Source organism: Emiliania huxleyi (genome assembly GCF_000372725.1).
Source record: "Emiliania huxleyi CCMP1516 chromosome Unknown EMIHUscaffold_172, whole genome shotgun sequence".
Classification (NCBI taxonomy): domain Eukaryota; phylum Haptophyta; order Isochrysidales; family Noelaerhabdaceae; genus Emiliania; species Emiliania huxleyi.
Genome location: NW_005200861.1, coordinates 167,629 through 189,206, shown reverse-complemented (window position 1 = coordinate 189,206; position 21,578 = coordinate 167,629). Strand labels below are relative to the sequence as shown.

The following is a 21,578-nucleotide window of genomic DNA, read 5'->3' as shown; positions in this document are numbered from 1 at the left end:
CGGTGTCCGGTGTGACGCTGACGGGGCTCGGGGGGTCTTGGAAGCGCTCCCCTCAGCCCCTTGGAAGCTCCCCTCAGCCGGCGCGGTGCGCAAAACGCGATCAGAGCGGCTGATCCTCGCGCGATCGAATCGTGCGAGCTCACCCCCGACCCTCCTCACAGACTGACCTCACGGCAGCGCGCCCTCTCGAGACGAGAAACCACGAAGGCCGTACCTCCCCGTACGGCTGACCGTGTATGGCCGACGGGGCTCAACCCATGCAAGTCGTTGCCCCACGGGCGCAGCGCTCTGCCTCTTCGGGCCTCAGCGCAGGCCGGGCAGCTGCCGGGGCAGGAAGCGCGACCGCTTCGAGGGCGGCTTGTCCTGTGCGGCAAGGGGCGGCCGAGGGGGTTCCTGGAGAGAGCGGCGGGTTCTTGGAGAGAGCCTGTGGGGGCTGCCCGGCGCCCAGCGAAAAGGGAGGGCGGTGGGCATGCCGGCGCCGCGCCTTTGTGGTGGAGGGGCCCTCGCAGAAAGTGACGACGAGCTTGCGCCGCGCGCGCGTGCAGGCGACGTAGGCGAGGCGGCGCTCCTCCTCGAAGTGCTGCACGTACTCCATCGAGTGTGGCTCGAGCCGGGGGAGGAGCGGCAGCGAGCCCTCCTCCAGATGGCAGGCAAAGACAAGGTCCCACTCCATGCCCTTTGCCTGGTGGATCGTCGTGACAACCACGGGCGGGGCGTGGCCCGAGGGAGCGGCCTGCCCCTGCCCCTGCCCGGGGGCCGTCATCGGGTCGTACAGCGCCAGGTTCATGTCATCGATGAATTTCTTGAGACGCTCGAGGGCGGGCACGACGCGGCCCGCGCCTCCCCCGCGCCCGGGCGCAGAGGCGGCGCTGCCGACCTGCTCGGCGGTGCGGAGGAAACGCGAGAGCTGCAGACTGACGGCGCGGCGCGTGCTTGACGCGGCGCTCTCGCCGTCGTCGCTCGACTCGTCTGAGCCGGCGTGCGCCCCCGCGGCGCGGTGCGACGTCGACGACGCCACCGTGAAGGCGGCGCGCTGCGACGCGCGGGTGACTCGTTCCTTCTCGAGCATCGCCTCGAGGCCGATCCGCCGCGCGTGCGCCTCGAGGAGGACGTCGATCGGCGGCGCGTCGGCGGCGAGGGCCGCCACCCGCAGCGCCTGCGAGGACACACAGAGGGGGATGTCGCGAGCTGGGCCGCGTGGGGCAGGAGCCCACAGCCCCCCCCACCTCGTAGTCTTGGAGGAAGCTCGAGAGTGCCTCTTGCTGCGGCCTCGAGAGGCGGCTCGGGCCGGCCGGCGGCCAGCCCTTGCGCGCCGCGTGGATCGCTGCGACGAGGAGGCAGACGCTGCGCTGGCCGTTCGACTTGGACGCGGCGAGCGAGCGCAGGTACCGGATGCCAGGGGACGCCTCGCCGCCTCCGAAGCCGGCGCGGCTCGGCGCCGCCACGCACGCCAGGAAGGAGAGGTCGTCCTTGGGCTCGACGACCAGCCGCAGCCACGCGAGAGAGACGGTCGCGGCGGTGCTTCCGCCGCCGTCGCCGCCGACGCCGCCGCCACCGTCCTCCCCCTTCTCGGCTTGCACGCACGCCACGCCGTACTCCTTGAGCGCGCGCCGCAGCGCCAGGCAGTCGACGCGAAGCCGGCAGAGCAGCGCGATGGAGTGCGTGGCCTCTCGCCCGCCCTCTGACCTCTCCTGCGTGGCCAGCACCTCGCGGCAAATCGCCTCAATCTCAGCCTGCCGGTCGACCTTTTGGATCACCATGACCTCGCCGGCGGCCGCGCGCGGGGCGGAGAGCAGCGGGAGATGCTCTCGCAGAGGCGAGCCCTCGATGAGGCTCTTGGCGAGGTTGAGAATGGAGGACGCGCAGCGGTAGTTGGTGGGAAGGATGAGCGGCATACACCCAAACGCGGCAGTCAGACGGGTAAGCATGTCGGGTTGAGAGCCGCGAAAGCCGTAAATCGACTGGTCGGCGTCGCCCACACAAGTGACCACGGTGGAGCTGCGCGGGGCCAGCCGCTGCAGAAAGGCGAGTTGCGATCCAGAGGTGTCCTGCGCCTCGTCAAGCAAGACATGAAGGTAGTTGCCATTCGGCATCGCGCACGCGCCCGCATCGATCGCCTCGGTCGCCATCGGCACCATGTCGTCAAAGTCGATGAGGCCCTTGGCGGCCAGAGCACAGTTGTACGCTCTGAGGATATCTCTCTCCTCGGCGCTCAGCGCGCCGCCGCTGCCTGCCTTGGCCTTGGCAACAACCGCGAGGGCGGCGCGGACGGCACTGCGCGACTGCTGCCGCCCGTCTCCCGGGCTCTCGTTGAGCAGTCCGAGGTCGAGAAGCACAGCCTTCATCTCCTTGCGCGCGACTCGCGGCTCCATGACCGTGGACGTGCAGCCGGCCTGGCGGAGGCAGGCGAGCGCGCGTGCGTGGTAGGTGTTGACCGCCGGAAGTTCCGCAGGCGGTGGGACTGCACGCTCGATCTTGCTCAGCAGATCGGCGCGACTCTTGGTGGAGAAGGTGAGGACAAGCACGCGGCTTGCCGGCATCCCAGCGTCGAGCAAGGACTTGACCCGCAGAGCTAGCGTAGTGGATTTGCCAGAGCCGGCGCAGGCGCAGACGAGGAGGCTGCGCTCGGACGGGAAGTCCACGACGCACCGCTGGAACTGGTCGATGGCAGGTGTAGACGAAGACGACATTTTGGCCGTCTCCTCTGCCGGGAACGGCGCCTGAAGTTAAGGTCATTCACGGGTGTCCGCGGCCCACTGTTTCCGCTGGTAGGACAGTGATCGCCGCAAACCCTGTGGTCAGCTCCATATGATCTCGGATATTTTTTGTAGGCACCGTAACACCAAAAAACTACTATGTCTTCGAGTGAAAAGTAATCCGAGCAAGCACGCGGCCGGTGCGTCCAGCCGTCTCGCCCACCCTTGCGCCTTGGGCGTCTGCCCTCTTCCACTTCCTATCTCTCTTCGCAGTCCCTCGCCGATTCTCGCAGCAACCTTCATGCCACCACGCGGTCGTCCCACCCTCGTCGTTCTCGCTCCTGCCCCCCGGTCGTCCTCTGCCACCAGTCTGCCTCATCGCTCTTTTAATAATCGCTATCCTCATTCTGCGGCGACGCCGACGCCTTTCGACCGAGCCAGTGCTCTCGCGGCTTCTCTCACCTTTCGGCGCAACTCCGCTCTCCTCGCAGCGTATCTCGGGTCATCCAGATTCCAGTTTGCAAAACAACGACCTCTCTTTAATTGTGTCGAGCTCTCCTGGAGGAGGTTGGAACCATTCTTCTGACTCCCACTCCGATCATGTGCCGCCAATACCTGTCGTTGCTCAGGTCCACTCCCCCCCCTCCCCCCCGTTTCGCTGTATTAATTAATTCTTTCCGTCTTCCTCTTGTCTGGCCAGCGCGAATTCTTTTTACTCTCGTGAGCTGTGAACAGACGCACTTGCCCAAATCCGCTAGGTTGGGCGTAATAAATAAATAAATACAACGGACATCCCAAGCTAGGGCTGGGTCGAGGACAGACACGTCCCCACCTTTGCTTTGCAAAAGCGAGGGGGGAGGGCGCATCGCCGCGCGGAGAGGGCTGGGAACAGGGCATAGGTTGGGCGTGCTTTCACAGCCACCCGGCGGGAGAATTCTTTTTTCGGACGAAATTCTTTTGCCATGGCCCGATCGGACCTCTCCGCGGCGCCGCGGCTGGTCGACAAGGCGACGCGCGAGTGCGGCCAGGCTGGCTCGGGCGAGAGCGCTTGGGTCGCGCTGAAGGACTTTGCGCGCTGCTCGGACGCCCATCTCCTCGCGATCGCCGGCGCGGTGTGGGAGCACCTCGGCGCCCCGCACTCGCAGGCTCGCTGGCAGGCGCTCGAGCTGTGCGCGCGGCTCTGGCCTCGCTCCGCCGCCTTCCGGCACGCGCTGATGCGCGACATCCCCACCTTTGTCCAGCTCGTGTGCGCCATCGCGCCAGCCGCATCTGCTGGACGCGCCGCCGCTGCCCGTGGCGGGCTGCCACCGCCCGAGCACTGGGCGAAGCAGCTGCATCGGCGCGGCGTCGAGCTGATCGAGAGGTGGCACGCGTCGCACGGGCACCTTCCCGAGTACCGCCAGCTCGACCTCGCTCGCCGGCGCGTCTGCACCAGCGCTGCCTCCGCGTCGGCGTCTCTGGACGACGGCCCTCAGGCGCAGCGGTGGGCAGAGCAGTGGCAGCAGCTGCGGGACGGAGGGGCGGAGGCGAGCCTCGCCGAGGCGGCGGCGGCCGTCGTGCAGCTCGGCACGTGCGTCCAGATCATGGCACCGGTGATGGACGAGGCGGACGGGGCGGACGAGGCTGCGGCAGCGGCTAGCGGCGCGAGAGGAGGCGCGAGAGGAGAGGCGGCGGCTGCGGCGGCAGGGCAGGCGGCGGCAGCGGCGGGAGAGGCTGCGGCGGCGGCGCGGCGGCCTCGCCAGGGCGGAGCGACGGGCGAGGAGATTGCTGGCGGGGCGGCGGCGGCGGGACTTGAGGCCGCGGCGGAGGAGATGGAGGAGGAGGGAGAGGAGGAGAGAGAGGAGACGGAGGAGGAGACAGAAGAGGAGGAGGAGGAGGAGGAGGAGGAGGAGGCCGCTAATCTGGCCGGCGCACCTCGCATGCACGCACTCGGCGCGGGCGCCGTGCAGATCGACCTGCGCCAGCCGGAGCAGCGCAGCGAGGAGGAGCGGGCAGCCCTCGGGGAGGCGCTGCAGGGTGCTTGCCGAGAGGTGTGTGCTGCGCACTTTCGAGAGACACTTCCTGGACACTTCCTGGCTGCCTGCCGTGTGCTGCGACCCACCGAGGGCCTTCTGCCGCCATCTAGTCAGGCATCAGCCCAGCCCCTCCCCTGGCGCGCTTCCTCAGCGCGCGCTTCCCTTCGGCACCAGGCGCGCCTCCGCCTCCTCCCGAAGCTTCGCGCGCACCTCGCCGCCCTCGCGCACGCCCCGCTCGACGACGACTTGCAGAGCCACGAGCGGCGCGTCACTCGCGGCTGCGAGCCGAGACTGGCCGGGTTGGCCGAGACAGCGGGATGGTCCGTGGTGTAGGCGCGTACACACGCGGCTGCTGCGGCGCGTCACGGCGGCGCGTTCGGCGCTGCTCGAGGTGCCGCATCACCCCCCCCCCCACACACACACACACCTCCTCTCCTCGCACAGCCGTTCCCGCACAACCCTTCCCCCACACCCCTCCCTCGCAGCCCCGTCCCCGACACCCGTCCCCTCGCAACCCCTCCCCCACCCCCCTCCCTCGCACACCGCACGCCCTCTCGCTCTGCCGCCCCGCCCCGCCAGCAGGCTCTCCAGCCAGCAGAGCTGCTTCTCCCCGACGGCGCCACCCGCACGCAAGAGGGGGAGGCAGCCCAGGGGGAGGGGGAGACCGACTCCGATTCCGACTTTGAGGACGTGCCCCTGCTGCCGGCGCATAGCCTCGCGCGGACTGCCGCCGCCTCCGACACGCCCGCCGCCGCCGCCGAGCGGGCGGTGCGATCGCCGCGTTCGGCTGCGAGGGCTGCCGCAGCGTTGATGGGCGCGAGCGCGGGTGCCGCCGCCGGAGCGAACGACGGGACGGTGCTCAGAGCGCTGCTGCGACGCCCCGCACACCTCCTCTGCTATCACGAGCAATGCGGTGCGGCTCTGTAGGCGCTCTGTGGCGCGCCGCGCCGCGACGGAAGCTTGTGTCGCGTGGCCGTGCCGCCGGGCGGCGTGTGCCCGTTCCACGGCGAGCGGTGCGAGCGCGACGATGACGGCATCCCCTTGCACGACGAGTGGCGGCAAGGAGGGGAGCGGCCACCCGAGGCTCCGGCCGCAGAGGGGCAGGCGGCGCCAGCGCCAGCGCCAGCCCGCGGAGAGGTGTCGCCTCCTCCCCCGCGTGCGAAGCGATCCCGCCCTCGCCGCTCCGCCGCGGCCAGGGGCGGGCTGGAGGAGGTGGAGAGGCCTCGCTCGCATCCGCAGCTCCACGCGAGGCTCGCTCGGAAGCGGCCGGGCGGCGCGGAGCGGCGTGCGGAGGCGGCGCGCGACGCGAATGCCGCCACACGGGCGCGGTTCAATAACTTATGGTGAGATGTGCGTCCTTCGTGTGCTGTGACACTCGTTCTTTTTGTCTGCTTCCTACAATAACATGCACATAAACACGTCGTAAAACTCTCGCCACTCAGTCCTCTCGCCGCGTTTCTCTAGACTCTGTTCATCTACCTATTGCGGGGCCCTCTGGGGCGGTCAAAACCGGACCTACCTACCTATTGCATCGGGTCTAACCGTGGGCGCAGACCCCCTATCTGGGTATAGGAGCCGAACCCGGGCCGAGTGCCAGAGGTGGTCGTGTCACCGACTCGTTCCGGAGCTGCGTGGAGCCGACGGATGCTCCGGCGACGCTCCTCGCTCACCCTGTCCCGGCAGCTCTCCACCTCCGCCCACGACGCCGCTCGACGACTGCTCGGCGTTGCGGCGGATGCCTCCCCAGAGGACCTCAAGGCGGCGTACCGAGCAAAGGCGCTCGCGCATCATCCCGACCGCCACTTGGGTGAGGAGCGCGCACGCGCGGAGCGGCGCTTTAAAGAGGTCGGAGAGGCTTACGTGAGGCTCTCGGGCGCCACGAGGAGGCGTGCAGAGGACCTCTCCCCAGCGGAGGCCGAGGTGCGCACTTGAGCATCTTCGGTCGCTCTCTTCGCGCCTCACCCCGCTCGACTCTCTCGCCCCGGCAGCGGATCGATCGTCCGCGTCCCGCCTGTCAGGAACTGTTCATTGAGATCCTGCGCGCCGGCGGCGACGCGGCGTGGCAACTCCCCGAGGGCACAGGGAGCCTGGGCCAGTCGTCTCATCCTTGCCTTGGAGTTGGCGCGTATAGGGGCTCGCGTGGCGCGTGCCGGGGAGGAGCCGGCCGCGCGACGCCGAGGCGGCACCGCGCTGGCAGCAGTACCAGTCGGCGCTGCTCGAGTCTGGCGGCGTCGCGATCTGGGGAGCAGAGACGCGCGCCCTCTACCGCGCCTGCCTGCGCGCGCTGCGAGGCGCCGACGAGGGGACAGCGGCGGCCGTGCGGCAGCACGCGCGCGCCAACATCGCGCAGCATGCGGGCGCGGGAGGGGATGGCGCTGTCGGGAGCGGCAGGTTTGTGATGGGCTGTGTTGCAATTAGGCGAGACCGACGGACGCACTTTGCGCGGGCTCGTCGGCCGGCGGGAGAGGCGGCGGTCTGTGGCGCTCCTTTGAGCACGAGCCCGACGGTGGTGCACTGTGTAGGTTGCTCGTCGGCGGGAGGCATGACCTCGAGGAGCTCTGCCGCTGCCTCGGCTCGGCGCTCGGCGAGGAGACGAGAGGGGAGGGGTGATCTCAGTAGAGAGCCTTAGAGCGCCGGTCCCGTCTTGGGTCTGCGGCTCCACGCACCGTAACACGTTGCTGTACTGGGACACGCGGTACGTTCGAGTGTCGTGTGCGTGTGTCTCGCCCCCCCGAGTCGGGCGAGTGCGCGCCTGGGGGGAGTTGGGAGAGCGTAGGCTCTGAGTACTGAGAGGTGAGAGATCAGAGAACAGCCGCGCCGCGCATGTGCCATGTCGCGCGACGGAGCGGAGAAAAAAAAGCCGCTGTATTCACGAATATCCGCGACAGACCAATAGAGTGGCTCTCTCTGACTCTCTTGCGTCAGAACTCAACTTGCACGCTGGCCACTGCTCGATCCTCGCGCGGGGCGGGGCGGCCACATCATCTCTTCGTCATGCACTCGACGTCACTGTATGCTCTCCATGCAACCACACTCTTCACACACGCCTCTTTCCTCCGCGAGCCTCCCCACGAGCGCTCCTTCGCCGGAGTCGGAGCCCGAGTACACTGCGGCACCGCGCACCGATCCGCCCCCCCTCCCTCCACATGCCATGCCATGGCTCCTCCTCAGCACGCGGGGCTGAGAGCCCCCCCCAACCGCTGCCCACCAAAGCACATGCACCGCCCCGTCGACACCGCGCCGGCCTCGGAGCGGCGCCCCGGTCAGGGCGCAGCTGCGCCTCAGATCCACGGTGCTGCGCCTCAGATCCACGCCTCAGATTCATGACTCAGATCCATGACGGGTAGATGGAGGCGACGCCAGACGAGGCGCGCGACACCGAGGGAGGCGGAGACTGCTTCTCGCCCGTCGACCTCCGCTGCTGAGACGCGGCGCCGCCAGCCACGGCGCCGCCAGCCACGGCGACGACGCGCTCGTCGCTCGCCGCCATGCGCGCGCGCTCCAGCTTGTGGTACGACGCGAGCCGGTGCCGCTGGCAGCAGTACGGCCGGTCGTTGAGCATGAAGACGGGCCCGTCGATCCGGCAGGAGCACTCGGAGCAGAGCACGCAGCTGGCGCCGTCGGAGAGCGCGCTGGCGGGGGCGGAGCCTCGCCAGACGGCGGCGGCGTCGCAGGGGCCGGCGCTCGAGGGGCGCGGCGGCGCTCGATGCGGGAGCGGCGCCTGCAGAGAGAGGGGCGGCGCGTGAGCAAAGGGGCGGCGCGAGAGCAGTGGCCGGCGGCGCGGGAGGCGGCGCGCCGTGAGAGACGGCGGCGGCGGCTCGGAGAGGGCGGTGCCCGCCGCCTTTGCGGTGTTGGACGTCTCTTCGTTGGCCCTGCCCCCGCAGCCCTCGTCCCCGCCCGGTGCAGTCTGCGCCGTGTCTGCGGCCGGCGGCTCGGCCCGCGTCGGCTCTCTGGGCGGCGCCGGGCTCGTCTCGGCGTCGTGGAGAGAGGAGGTAGCGGTGGCGCTCTCGAAGGCCTCGACCAGCCGCGCATTCGCGCCGCCGGCCTTGCGCGTCCCGCCCAGCCCTCCGCTCGAGGAGGAGGAGGAGGAGCCTCCGCCCGGGCTGCCGGAGCCGCTCTCAATTCTCGACGCGTGCCGGCTCGTGGCGGCGAGGGAGAGGTCAGAGCCGCCAGGCCTGGGGCCGAGGCCGAGGCCACCGAGCGAGGCGCTGCGCTGCAGCTCGTCGCTCGCCTTGCCGGACTTGTCGATCCACTTGGTGAGCAGCGAGCGCAGTTTGCCCTGCGAGGACGTCTTTTTGAGCACGATGCCGAGCAGAAGGCTCTGCCAAAAGTTCTGCTGGGTGGTGCCGCCGTGCGAGACGACGTGCAGGTCCGCGTGCAGGTCCGTCAGCGACCCCGTCGAGTTGCCGCCGCGGCCCATGGGGACCTTGGCGAAGACAGGTTTGCCGTCAGCGTCCCCGCGTGTCGTCAATTCCTTCGATTTTAGCTTCGAAACGTTCTCCAAGTTTTGATCTCCGGGTCTTTAGCCTTCTCGGGTCGATTTTTCTGAGCACTGGGGTCGATACCGCATCGTAAGTTAACAATGTGGCCTGCCCTGTTCACGCGCGCGCGAGACGTGCAGACAGGGTTGCCAGGGTGAGAGCGAATGGCGCGGTTCACGCCTCGCACAACAGAGAGAGAGAGATGCGCTCTGCATGGTGGGGACATAAACGGAGAGCGAGTACTTGGGCGAGTAGGCCGTGCGGTCAACGCTGCCGCGCGCGACTTTGCGCGCGAGGCGGCGCAGCTTGAGAACGGCGGTGGGCGAGGAGCCGCCGCCGTCTCGTGGAGCAGCAGGTTGAAGTTGTTGTTTGTTTTGTTTGCCCCTTGTGCCTTGAGCGCTGGTCCGAGCCCTCCGTCCGTTCAGCTTCGCCACACACCGCGCACACAAAACGGACCACCGATTGATCTTTGTGATTGTGCAGAGATTTTGGCAATACCATTATGTGATGTTACAGGTGGGTAAGAGGTTGTTTTTGAGATGCGCGCGAGCTGCGGGACCGCCGGGACGGCAATACCAAAAACAACTAACACTCACACACATCATTTGGGGCAGAGCCTGGGCCCTGTTCACGCGCGAGAGAGAGAGTTGTTGTTTGTGTCACGCGCGCGCGAGACGTGCAGACAGGGTTGCCAGGGTGAGAGAGCGAATGGCGCGGTTCACGCCTCGCACAACAGAGAGAGAGATGCGCTCTGCATGGCCTGGGACATAAAAGAGAGCGAGTACTTGGGCGAGAGTAGGCCCGTGCGGTCAAAACGCGCTCGCTGCCGCGCGCGACTTTGCACGCGAGGCGGCGCAGCTTGAGAACGGCGGTGCCGGTGGGCGAGAAGCCGCCGCCGAAAACGTCTCGTGGAGCAGCAGGTTGAAGTTGTTGCGCTTGACGAAGATCGCGTCGTGGTAGAAATCGCGATGCGCCTTGACGTAGCCGTGGCCGACCTTGCATCTACCTTGCAGCCCGACGCCCACGAGGGGGGAGGGGCGCTGCTGAGAGACGGTGGGAAGGGAAAAGTGAAGGGGCGCGGGCAGCGGGCACGCGGAAGCAGAGTGCGAGTGCAAGTGCGGGGTCTTGGGGGCCGGGGCCGGGGCCGCGGCCGGGGCGGGGGCCGGGGCGTTGTGGGTTGGAGATTGGGTTCTTTTGGGTGAGGTTAGAGACATACATAGAGAGAGAGAGACATGTTTTGTTCTGAAGTTAGTAGGTTGCGTTGAGTTTTACGTGGGGTGAGGTTGGCTGGGTGAGGTAGTTCGCGCGGCGCTCGGGCTCGCGGGTTGTTGCACGAGTATATATTGGGCCACGATGTCTCAAATATGAGGGGTTTTGACTCCTACCGGCTCCTGACGCTATCCCTGGCAGCTCTAATGACCAGAATCAGTAGTGTTGTGATAGAGGGTGCCCATACTAGCGCAGGAGCTGCCACACTCGCCCGGACCGTCCCCTTCTGGGGCCGGTTCCGCAGCCCGCGAGAGCCGACAGCGGGGCCGTGCCGCGGGTGCCTACTGCCAAGTGCCAAAAACACCGCGCCGTCCCGCCATCACCTACAGGCTGTCTTGTGTGATGGCTGGGATGTCCAAACGCCACCATCTTGGCTCTTTTGCGACCTCAAACCCGCGAGCTGCATGGCCATGGGTGGTCCTTGACGTCCACAGACGCCCGGGATGACGCCACGGTGAAGCTGAGCCGGAACGCGTCGACAAGTCTCGTCTGAGCCCGTGGCGGTCGCAAACTCGCGACACGCTTTTGGCCCTAGGCTCGTCGTCGTGCAACATTGCAACAACCCCTCGCCCTCGCCGCGTGGTCGGCCGGCACCCGGACCCACACTGGCCCGCACCGGGCCAGTGCTTGCACTTTGAATGCCGTGGGGCTCCTGCCCGTGTCCGGGCGTGGAGATGCGAGGGTCGCCCCCCCTTGCCCCACCACTTTGTGTGTGTGGAGAAATCTACCTTACCTTACCTTACCTTAGAGCCGTACTGGGCACTGCCTCTGCGCACTGTGCACTCATCCTTTAAGAGCGAATAATTAAAACAGCGAACACTCTCCACCGTGTGCGTGTGCTGGCCTTATGCGCGCGCGCAACTGGGAGGACGCGCCCAACCCACGCGGGCGCGCCGCGGCGGTCCGCCTCACCAGATCGGGTTGGAGCGCTGCAGCTCGTTTGCGTACTGCCCAAACAGCACCTGGCTCGCGGGCACGCCCTCGAGCTTGCCTGGCGGCGCGCCCCAGGTGAAGGCGCGCTCCTCGGGCGGCGGCGGCATCTGGCGCCACTCCGGCACGGCGCGCGGTGCTATCGAGGTGTCGTGGTGCAGCCGACAGAGGTGCCGGCGAGCGACGCGGAAGAGCTCCTCCGACCCCTCCCAGCGAACCACCCAGAGCGCGCCGGCGCCTCCCTCGCTCGCGCAGTCCACGTGGCCCAGCACCATCACAGAAGCACCATTGAGGCGAGAGCACGACGGCAGCGTCAGGTCCTGCGGCGCGCGGGGCGGTCGCTCCGTCACGCGGGCGCCACAGGGGTCATCATCACGCGGGCGCTGCAGTCGGCGGCCTGCAGTCGGCAGCGGTCGCCCGGGTGGAGGGCGACGTCGGACATGCTCGCCGCCCTCCTCGCGGACTCGCTCTGCACGAATCGCCGGCGCCTCTGGCGGCCGACGCCGATGCTGCTCTGAGGAGCAAGAAGAAACCGAACGCCACCGATGTATAAAGGTAAAAACGAATAAGGGAGAGCGATGAGTCAGGGGAAGAGACAGCAGGAGAGAGAACGACGAGAGTGAGAAGAATGCGAGGTGGCATGAAGGTCGCTGCAAGAATTGGTGATAAACTGCGGAGAGAGATAGGAAGTGGTAGACGCCCGAGGGTGGGCGACGGCTAACACCACACTTCTCCCCTAAAATCCCTGTGTGGTGGCGGCGTACCGTCCTCCCATCCCTCCCTTGGGTTGCCTGTTTTCTTTCTTTCTTTTTAAAAACGAATAAACCGGCACCGTTTCGCCCGCATTGCAATCACACCCCAAAACCCCCGTAAGAACCGTAGCGGCGACACGCGCGATCTAGGCCCACATGGACCGCTCGCAGCGCGATGTCACCTGTCAGTCTGCATGGAGCGCGAGGTGCGCAAAGTCGCCCTCGAACTCCTCGCGGTCGCGTTGGCGCGCCGCGCCATCCGGGCCGTAAGAGCCGAGCCTGGCCTGGGCCCGCTCTAGCCAGCCGTAGAGGAGGGGGCGGCAACGCTTGTAGGCCAGAGCGCCGTCCACCGCCTCGTACCAGCGCTGCAGGTCGCGCATGCTTGCGGGCGAGAGGCGGAGGACGGCGGTCTCAGAATCGAAAGCCTCGTCGCTGATCGTGGCAGTGTCTGGCACGGTGACGCTGGTGAGGGAGGAGCAGCGGACGAAGGCGTACTCGCCGATGGAGGTGAGGCTGGCGGGGAGGGCGACGCGGGCGAGGGAGGAGCAGAAGTAGAAGGCGTTATCGCCGATGGAGGTGAGGGTGGCGGGAAAGGTGACGCTGGTGAGGGCAGAGCAGCTGGCGAAGGCGTACTCGCCGATGGAGACGAGGCTGGCAGGGAAGGTGACGCGGGCGAGAGAGGAGCAGCCAGAGAAGGCGTACTCGCCGATGGAGGTGAGGCCGGCGGGGAGGTCGATGGAGGAGAGGGAGGAGCAGAAGTAGAAGGCGTTGTCGCCGATGGAGGTGAGGGTGGCAGGGAAGGCGACGGAGACGAGCGAGGAGCAGCCGGCGAAGGCGGCGTTGCCGATGGAGGTGAGGGTGGCGGGGAGGTCGATGGAGACGAGCGAGGAGCAGCCGGCGAAGGCGTCGAGGCCGATGGAGACGAGGCCGGCAGGGCATGTGATGGAGGCGAGGGAGGAGCAGTGGAGGAAGGCGCGGCTGCCGATGGAGGTGAGGGTGGCGGGGAGGTCGATGGAGACGAGCGAGGAACAGCCGACGAAGGCGCCGTCGCCGACGGAGGTGAGGCTGCGCGGGCAGGCGATCGAGACGAGAGAGGCGCGGCCGCGAAACGCCTCATTCGGAAGGTGCGTCATGCCTTCGGGCAGCACCGCGTGCCCGTCGGCGACGACGACCTGCCAGCCACCCACCTCCAAAGTCACGGAGCCGGGCGGCGGCGCGGTGCCGCTCGGCGGCGGGGAAGAGAAGAGGCGAAGAAGCGTCGAGGCGGGCACCATCGGGAGAGGAAGAGACGAGAGAAGAAAATGAGTCGGAGAAGCCTACGGCCGTCCGGTGAAGCATAAACCGCGGCACCGTTTCGCCCGCATTGCTCTCGATCGGTCGCGATGGACACGCCCAGATCACAGTACGGTCGTGAACGGTACATCGAGGGCGTCTCAACCCTCATTCATCATATCATCTGTTCGGCGCGCGACTCTTGGATGGCGTCGGCCCAGAGGGGTGGTTGAGGGGTTGAGGGTTGAGGCCCCCCCTCAACCATCTGGTTGACGGTTGAGACCCCCCGTCAACCCTTTAGTTGAGGGTTGAGGCCTCCGGGGCCTATTCACAGGCTCGCGCGTGATCACAAACTGGAACAGCCTGCCGCCAAAAAATCGCTTCGCCTGCGGCGCGCTCTTGCGCTCCTCGTACCTCGAGCGCAATCCACAAGTAGGAGACGCTCTCACTGTCGCCATTCAGGCGCCTGATCTTTCAGCAAAGCGATGGCCTACCAGGTACGAGTTCAGATGCGCGCCCGGCAGAAGACGCTTGTGATGCCGCATGCAGTGGAATGCGCACAGAGAACGGACGGCAAGAGAAGGCAAGGGAAGGAAGAGAAACGGCTGGTGAAGCTCAGCTCACGGCGTAGTATTGCGGTCACTAACCACCCACGGCAAGAGTCACGGTGAATGCTGCCGCATAAAAGCAACAGAGTCGCGGTTGGCGCGATGGCGCGATGGTCTTGTCGCGGTTAACGACTTGACGTTGCACACGGCCATAGACGCAGGATCTGTGTTTGGCGAGCCTCAAGCAGCGAAAGGTAAGCAGGCGCGAGGAATAATGTCAATCCTGAGATCTCAATTTTGGCGCTAGTTTCGTTTCCTGGTACATCACGACGACTTGGGTCTCATGTAGCTCGACGGCTCTTCGACGGCTCTTTCTGGTTGGATCAGACAGTGCTCTCAGTCAACAACACAATGCCGAGAGCAGGGCGGCCTTCGAGCAGGCGGCCTTCGAGGCAACTAAGTTCCTGCTGCATTTTGCCACTCAATGTACAACTTGATGGCGGCGGACGTGTCGAGCATGGATCGAGAGCATGGAAGGCGGCCATTGCTCAAACCTGTTCGAGTTGGCCTCCGGGAACAAGGGTGCGTGGCCGGCGCGGTCTGTTTCACGTGCAATAGGGCAACGCCATCAAAATCGCGCGAACATGGGCCGACTCACATGCCTCCGACATTTCTCAGGGCTCGGACGGAAGCTCTGCAGACAGCCAGACCGCCCTGCGCGCACATTAGTGTGCGGTCGGACCGACTTTTTCAGACTTTACTATTCTGGATACTGAGGGTATGTGCTGCTAGATCTCACTGAGCTGAGCTCGTATCTGCCTTTGGTAAGCAGTTTTGAGTTCGGTAATGTCTCCGGAGATGGAGGGCCGCGTCCGCGGACGACCATGACGTCGGCCGGGACCCCCCCCGGCGCGGGGGCCTTCGATGGCTGTCAGCGCTCCTCCGGGCTTTGCATCACACCTCCCATTCACGCACGTAGCCAAGTACTCGTAAAAACGGCGCGTCAAATGCAGCATCCAGGCGTCTAAAGAAGACGACATGAATGGTTCACAGAGAATGTGTTCAGACCTCTTTGCGCGGGTGTGTGTGTGGACAGCCATTCCGCGTGGTTGAGGGGTTGAAGGGGTCTGTCAACCACTTGGTTGAGGGTTGAGGCCTCTGTCAACCACGTGGTTGACAGTTGAGGCAATCGGCCTCAACCACCGCTCTGGGCAGAATGGCGAGAAGGAGAATTCGAGTTCTCCCGATTGCTTTCCCTTCATTTAAAAAGAAATCTGACGCCCGCTACGGACGCGCGCGAGGCCCACGGCCGTCCGGTGTTTCATAAAGCGGCACCGTTTCGCCCGCATTGCTCTCAATCGGTCGCGATGGACACGCCCGGTCTATCGCCGACGAGTGCGTGCGTGGACCCCGGCTCGGCATCTTCCTCGGGCCTGCGGACGACAGAGGGGCCTGAGATCACGGTGGGCGTGCACGGAGGCGAGGCGGCAGCGCTGGTCCCGGCGGGCATCAAGGAGTACGTGCGCCTGCTGGGCGGCTGCAAGCTCAGATGCTGGATCATGCTCATGTGGCTCATCCTCACCCTCTCCGGCCTCTCCGTCTACTTCCCCCTGACGCTCGTGCTCGACATTGCAATTGAGCCTCCGTTCGGCTCCGCATCCGAGCGGGCCAAGGATTTGTACGAGGAGCACTATCCGGCGGGGGAGCCGGTCTTTCTTGCCGCCATGCTCTCCACCACCGCGCCGCACAAGCTCTTCAACACCGACGCACGCCCCTATCCGGTGGGGTATCCGCCTTTCCTCGACTACAACCCTGGAGAGGGGGCAGACCTGATCAAGGAGGCGGAGGGCATTTTCGACGACGTCATTGACGTGCTCAAGCCCTACTTGGAGGAGAACGGCGGCCGCTGCCAGTGGAACATCTACAACTTCTTCAGCTGGGAAGTTCTGGTGCCGCCGTGTGTGTGTGCCTTGGGTCGGCGAGGCACACGAGGGGCGGTGCGCGGTGAAACCGTCGGGCGCCTCGCTGTAGGTGGAGGGCTTTGCTGTCATGATGGCGCCAATCATCTTCCCGCCCGCCCACGAAGGGCGAGAGGGCATGCTCCCGGTGCACTTGGTCTCGTGCGACGGCCGCCCCATCTACAAGGAGTGCGTCTTCAAGCGCGAGCCGTTCTGCGAGCCGATCGAGCAGGTCCTCAAGGACTTGGAGCACTACCGCGCCGACCGCAGCCCCAGCAACATCAGCATGACCTTCGTCTCGCACCCAAGCCGCTCGACGGGCCCTGCTAGTCTCACCGCATCGCCCAGTCGAGAGCGGTTGGCCGTAGGTACCCCATCATCTACGAGGACATCATCCTCGGGATCGAATTCGCGATGCTGCTCTCGACGGCGGCAACGGTGCCGTCGCTGGTCGTGCTCGCCTACATGCTCCGGAATATGCGGCAGCTGCTGCTCGTCGGAGCAAACATCCTGACCGCCATCGGCTCGTCCCTGCTCATCATCTATCCCCTGTCGCACTTCGTCATGGACGTCTGCGTCGTCGCGCCGACGATTGCGATTGCCGTCGCGCTGGCCATGTCGATCGACTATAGCTTGTTCCTGCTCACCCGCTTCAACGAGGAGCAGAGGAGCGGGTCCCCGGTCCCAGAGGCGCTCAGCATTGCGATCGCGACGCAGGGCCACACCATCGTTGTCTCGGGCGCGACGCTCACGCTCTGCTTCACCTCGATGCTCATGCTGCCCTCCTCGACCATCACCTCGATCGCCGCCGGCGCCGCGATCGCTGCGGGCGTGTCCGTCGTCGACTCGCTGTCGCTCACGCCGTCATTGCTCCTGTCAATGCCGCGCTTCTTCACCGCGGACCGGCGGTTTGGCCTCACCCTCGACGACACTCCGCTCGACTGCAGGCGCCGTCCGGTGGACGGCGACGACGCCGCGCCCGACGTCAGCGCTGCAGAGCACGGGGGGAAGCTGGGCGTTTGGGGGCGGCTCGGCCAGTACTCGCAACGGAGCGCGTTGGTGACCGCGCTTCTCCTCGCCGCCGTGGCCCTCCCCTTTGGCCTCGCGCTCTCGCGGTACACCTACGTGGTGGACATCAAGCCGCTGCTGCAGTCGGACCACCCCGCGACCGACGCCTACATCATGTTCACCGAGATCTACCCGCAGTCGATGTCCACGCCCGTCGAGCTGCTCTTCTTGCCCCCCAACGCGGGCGACATGGACTCGTCGGAGTGGAAGCTGGCGTCGTGCCACATGCTCAAGGACCTGGCGGACAGGGTGACGGAGGTCATGAGGGCGGAGGGCCATGACTATGCGATGTCGGCCAGCGACTTTGTGGGCATGATGATGATCCTGGGCCACTGCGTGGAGGAGGGCGTGTACATCGACGGCATTCCTTTGCTCAACATGATGCCAATCCTCGAGCAGATCGGAGTGTACGACACGGGCTACAGCATCGCCACCAACGCGGATAAGACTGCCACTTATGTCTACGTCATCTGCCAGGTGGACGTGTTTTCGGAAGTGGGCGAGGCGTGGATGCGCGCTCTCCGCGCGGCGTTGCCAGACTCAAACCCCGCCACCTGGGATGGCGTCGATCTGGGCGAGCTGCACCTCTACGGTCCGCTGTCCCCGCTCCCAGGCTGCCCTCTCTAGCGGTATAGCTGGCGGCTCACCACGACAGGGCGAGCGTTCTCAGGCGTGCCTCTCGACCAAATGGACGGCGCCGAGTTCACGACGCAGCGCATGGTGTGGGTGGTCCTCGCAATCACACTCATCATGTGGATGATCCTCGGCGGGTCGTTCGGGTCGCTCCTCATCCCGATGCGCGCGGTGATCTGCATCGGCTGGATGATTGCCGTCACGTTCGGTCCGCTCCCGCCTCCGTGAGCCACAGCACGCACCGGCCGGCTTGAGAGACGAGCTCCCGGCCCGCAGGCGCCGCGGTGGCAGTCTACCAGCTGGGCTTCCTCAGCTTCCTCGGCATCTCGTCGCTGAAGCCGTCGGCCGGCTCGGTGTTCCCGCTCCTGCCACACCCCCTCTGCGGCGGATGGCGGCCCGAGGTGCGCCCTCGGTGACCCTCGGTAGGCGATGTTTTGGGTCGCGCTGCCCATCACGGGGCCCATTCTCGTGGGGCTCGGCCTCGACTACGACATCTTCCTTATGGACTCCGTGATGGAGAATTGGCTGTGTGGCAAGCGGCCCAAGGAGGCGGTGGTCGCTTCCCTCGAGCAGGCTGGCGCCGCCCCGCCTCGCCCGCGCGAGAGAGGCGCACGAGACCGCACGCGCCCTCTCCTTGCAGGCGGGCACAATCATCTCGGCGGCTGGCATCGTCATGTTCTTCGCCTTTGGCGCGCTCCTCGTCTCTCCCACGCCGGTTCTCAACCAGGTGGGTTTCATGCTGTGCGTTGGCGTGCTGATTGACTGCTTCGTCACCACCAAAATAACTATCCCCACGTTGATGGCGCTTGTTCCTGGCAACGCCAACTTTTGGCCGCGGGCTCAACGGGAAGAGCCATCGTCGTCGGGAGCCAGAGCGGCCCAGAGTCCTCCAAGGCAAACGCTTCGAAAATCGCTGTCGTGGACCGCACCTCGGTCGGTGAGGTCGGTGAGGTCGGATCCAAACTCGCCGTCGAATGGGGGGAGCGGGACGAGCAAGAGGGAGCGTGAGGTTGGGGGAAGTTCCTGACTCATTCTCTGTCTGGGTGCATGCGAGTGAGATGCGTATTCAACTGCCTGAAACCGACATATCACCACAGGTTTTAGGGGCACACACAAAAAGAACCCTGCGTGCACAAACACCGCGCTCACCCACGCGCAACCGTGGCCTTGCACTTTGAATGCCGTGGGGCTCCTGTCGTTAGACGTGGAGACGCGAGGGTTGGCGGTTGCCCCCCCCTTGCCCCACCACCTCGTGTGTGTGGAGAAGTTTACCTTACCTTACCTTACCTGTGCACAAAGATCGTGCAGGCGAGGGGCGCGCGGCGCGGCCGCGGGCGGCGGGATCTGTTCCTTTTTACCCATCTCCTAGTAGAGGTGTCCGTTTTGTTTATTTATTTACACTACCGCACAGACACAGCTCACAGGTAGGTCCACACCGGTGTACTCTACGTACTACACGGGACGAGCGGCCGTCAGAAAGATCACACAGCAGTATACGGTCGTGAACGGTACATCGAGGGCGTCTCAACCCTCATCCATCATATCATCTGTTCATCTCCCCATTTTCTCCGATGCGGCCGAACCGTCCCTCAGATACCGAGGGCCTCGCAACCTGTATACCACCATCGTACGCTACTAGTAAGGGTCGGCCGGGGCCAGCTAGGACCGGCGACCTGCGCTGCGATGCATGGACGAGCGCCTCGTCCCTGCTCGTTGCTGCAGCCGCGGAGTGCGGTCAACTAATTTTCAGCGCCTCTACGGCGCCTTCCGGGTGGACTAGATCTGTCCCGCTTTCGCTTGCTTGAGTTTGCGGGAAATGGAGCGCGACCGCGCCTGCAAGAGGGGGGGGGGTGCGTGAGCGCGTGCCAGGCCGCGTGCGCTCCGGGGGACGCTCGGGCAGGGAGAGCAGACGCTCGAGTCGTCGATCCTGAAGCACCGACGGCACGCTCCCGGCCCCCCTCCCCAAAGGCCCAATGCCCAAGCTCTGGCGTGGCGACGCACCTGCCGCTTCCTTGCCAGCTGGTCGCCCGCGGGGCGGCGTTCGGCCGTCGCAGGGTCGAAGCCCTCGACCGCCGCGAGCACAGCGTCCAGCATGCCCCGGGGAGGTGGGCTCGGACGGCATCGGTGGCTGTCGGAAGGCTGGCTCGACAGCGTCATGACCAGACTGGCGGCGCGGGCGGCGTCATCCAGCAAGACCGCCCTGTCGCCGCCGGCACCTGCCGCATCTGCGTGCGGCTGTTTGGCGCCACCGCCGAGGTGGCCCGAGATCACGCGGGATCGCGCGAGAGGGCTTTCGCCGCCCGCCGTGCTGGCTGGAGCGACGCACGCGCCATTCTCCATGTCGCCGGCCAGCGGCGCGTGGCCGGCCGAGAGCGGCAGCGGCATCAGCTGCAGCGGTGGCGCCTGCAGCGGTGGCGCCTGCAGCGACGCCGTCGCGTTGTCGGCCGAGAGCGGCAGTGGCAAGCAGAGCGGCATCATCTGCGGCTGCGGGTCGAGCGACTCCGAAGAGGTGGGGCGCAGCGGCGAGAAGGTCGGCGTGCTCGGCGTGTCGAGCCGGAGCAGCGACGGGGGGCTGTCGGACGGGGGGTGGGAGAGGGACGAGCCCGCCTCGGCGCCTGGCTTTGGTGGCCTCGGACGCCTTGTTGCCTTGTTGGCTTTGGTGGCCTCGGACGCCTTGTAAGGTTTGTAGAGCCACCACAGCGTCCGCCCCCCCGCGGCCATGACGGCCGCTCGGCTGCTCGGCTCCATGCAGAGGTGCCACAGCACCGAAGACGCCTCGCCTAGCGTCTCTGCGCTGGAGTTCGAAAAGAAGAGCTGCATCAGAGGGCCGACGACGCCAGCAGCGACGAGGGACCGCGCGTTGGCGTGGTCCATCGAGAGCTGGCGCAGCGCCTTGACGCTCGCAAGGCGCGACGCCTCGGACGGGCTCGTGCGGAGCAGGGCGATGAGGGGCGGCGCGGCGTTCTCGGCCGCCAGCAGGTCCCGGTTTTCAGAGTGGTCGTACGCCAGCAGATGGAGCGCTGTCGCCGCCACCCGCTTGGTGTGGTCGGGGCTGCTCCTCGTCGAGAGCAGGACGACGAACGCGTGCAAGCCGCCCGTGGCGCTTATCTCGGCCTTGTTGGCGGGGTGCGCCGCCAGCGCAAGCAGTGCCACAGCCGCGATGTGGCGGGTCTGTCCCCCGCCTCGATCCATCAGCTGCACAAGTGGTGCCGTGCCACCCGCCGCCGCGATCCCCAGCGCTCCCACCTCGTCGCGCGCCTCGAGAGCCGCGGCCGTCGCCGCGTCCTCCGCACCAGGCCCTCTTGGCGCGGCGGCGGCGATGTGGAGTTGCAACGTGACTCCTCCAAACAGGTCGCACAGCCACTCATGCACCAGGTGGCGGAGAGTGTGGTCCGGTGTGGGAAGCAGCGAGTACGGCCGCCAATTTGACCGGCCGTACAAGCCGTGCAGACTGAAGGAGCGATCGCCCAGCTTCACCTACGAGGCACAGGGAGTGCGCTTCGGCCAGTGGTTTCGGCTTTGCCGAGCGGTGTTTCGACACCGAGATCGTGTTTATTGCGCGCACCGCATCGTGCATCAGCCTGGCAGACAGCGGACAGACAAATGCGTGGGGAATGTCCTTGCGAGGCAGGCCGTGCTGCGCCCTGGGCACTGATGGCTGCTGCATCATGCACGCATACTAGTATGCTTGCGGCCGACGGCAGGCCACACCTGAGGGTCGTTCCCCCCTGGGACAGAGAGGTTCGTTCTCCGCCGGACGGAAACAATTTTTCTCTCTCTCTCTCAGTGTATGTAGCTCTTACACCTCTCCTTAAAATCCCTGTGTGGTGGCGGCGTGCCGTCCTCCCATCCCTCCCTTGGGTTGGCTGTTTTCTTTCCTTTTTTGTTTTCTTTTTTTAGCTCTTACGTACAGAAAGAAAGAAAGAAAGACGTAGTATATTCCCACGCACTTAAAT

The 21,578-nt window shown here is 66.1% G+C and overlaps 8 protein-coding genes across 8 annotated transcripts; 3 read left to right on the top strand and 5 right to left on the bottom strand.

Moving 5' to 3' along the window:
- Positions 1-141: 141 nt before the first annotated feature.
- Positions 142-781, bottom strand: EMIHUDRAFT_442103 (hypothetical protein). The gene is made up of 2 exons (XM_005784159.1): positions 485-781; positions 142-363 (listed from the first exon to the last, which is right to left on the bottom strand). Exons 1-2 carry the CDS (start codon positions 761-763, stop codon positions 304-306), a joined length of 339 nt encoding a protein of 112 aa, XP_005784216.1. The 5' UTR covers positions 764-781; the 3' UTR covers positions 142-303.
- Positions 782-3,658: 2,877 nt separating this feature from the next.
- Positions 3,659-6,058, top strand: EMIHUDRAFT_231420 (hypothetical protein; the record flags this gene model as incomplete). Its single annotated transcript, XM_005784158.1, has 6 exons — positions 3,659-4,288; positions 4,646-4,726; positions 4,886-5,010; positions 5,045-5,102; positions 5,312-5,566; positions 5,639-6,058. 6 exons carry the CDS (start codon positions 3,659-3,661, stop codon positions 6,056-6,058), a joined length of 1,569 nt encoding a protein of 522 aa, XP_005784215.1.
- Positions 6,059-6,355: 297 nt separating this feature from the next.
- On the top strand, positions 6,356-7,519 carry EMIHUDRAFT_456216 (chaperone protein DnaJ; the record flags this gene model as incomplete). Its single annotated transcript, XM_005784157.1, has 4 exons — positions 6,356-6,631; positions 6,730-6,828; positions 6,909-7,102; positions 7,234-7,519. 4 exons carry the CDS (start codon positions 6,356-6,358, stop codon positions 7,319-7,321), a joined length of 657 nt encoding a protein of 218 aa, XP_005784214.1. The 3' UTR covers positions 7,322-7,519.
- A 50-nt stretch (positions 7,520-7,569) lies between these two features.
- On the bottom strand, positions 7,570-9,157 carry EMIHUDRAFT_442101 (hypothetical protein). Its single transcript, XM_005784156.1, has 2 exons — positions 8,508-9,157; positions 7,570-8,432 (listed from the first exon to the last, which is right to left on the bottom strand). Exons 1-2 carry the CDS (start codon positions 9,129-9,131, stop codon positions 8,040-8,042), a joined length of 1,017 nt encoding a protein of 338 aa, XP_005784213.1. The 5' UTR covers positions 9,132-9,157; the 3' UTR covers positions 7,570-8,039.
- Positions 9,158-11,369: 2,212 nt separating this feature from the next.
- On the bottom strand, positions 11,370-11,666 carry EMIHUDRAFT_314301 (hypothetical protein; the record flags this gene model as incomplete). The annotated part of the gene is made up of 1 exon (XM_005784155.1): positions 11,370-11,666. One exon carries the CDS (start codon positions 11,664-11,666, stop codon positions 11,370-11,372), a length of 297 nt encoding a protein of 98 aa, XP_005784212.1.
- A 662-nt stretch (positions 11,667-12,328) lies between these two features.
- Positions 12,329-13,417, bottom strand: EMIHUDRAFT_72178 (hypothetical protein; the record flags this gene model as incomplete). Its single annotated transcript, XM_005784154.1, has 1 exon — positions 12,329-13,417. The coding sequence occupies one exon, from the start codon at positions 13,415-13,417 to the stop codon at positions 12,329-12,331; it is 1,089 nt and encodes a 362-aa protein (XP_005784211.1).
- A 1,913-nt stretch (positions 13,418-15,330) lies between these two features.
- EMIHUDRAFT_231415 (hypothetical protein) lies at positions 15,331-18,630 on the top strand (the record flags this gene model as incomplete). The annotated part of the gene is made up of 8 exons (XM_005784153.1): positions 15,331-15,912; positions 15,995-16,216; positions 16,309-17,581; positions 17,660-17,830; positions 17,899-17,975; positions 18,049-18,177; positions 18,263-18,417; positions 18,492-18,630. 8 exons carry the CDS (start codon positions 15,331-15,333, stop codon positions 18,628-18,630), a joined length of 2,748 nt encoding a protein of 915 aa, XP_005784210.1.
- A 768-nt stretch (positions 18,631-19,398) lies between these two features.
- EMIHUDRAFT_231414 (hypothetical protein) lies at positions 19,399-21,199 on the bottom strand (the record flags this gene model as incomplete). Its single annotated transcript, XM_005784152.1, has 4 exons — positions 19,399-19,455; positions 19,624-19,822; positions 20,123-21,099; positions 21,188-21,199. The coding sequence occupies 4 exons, from the start codon at positions 21,197-21,199 to the stop codon at positions 19,399-19,401; spliced, it is 1,245 nt and encodes a 414-aa protein (XP_005784209.1).
- Between the last annotated feature and the right edge of the window lie 379 nt (positions 21,200-21,578).

Bases quoted from the DNA above. Each gene is read 5' to 3' on its own strand.
- EMIHUDRAFT_442103 (XM_005784159.1), bottom strand. From the start codon at position 763: ATGACGGCCCCCGGGCAGGGGCAGGGGCAGGCCGCTCCCTCGGGCCAC. The intron at 364-484 runs GCGCGGCGCCGG...CTTGCCGCACAG, and splicing joins AGGGCCCCTCCACCACAAAG to GACAAGCCGCCCTCGAAGCG.
- EMIHUDRAFT_442101 (XM_005784156.1), bottom strand. From the start codon at position 9,131: ATGGGCCGCGGCGGCAACTCGACGGGGTCGCTGACGGACCTGCACGCG. The intron at 8,433-8,507 runs GCGCGCCGCCTC...CTCTCTCTGCAG, and splicing joins CGCCGCCGCCGTCTCTCACG to GCGCCGCTCCCGCATCGAGC.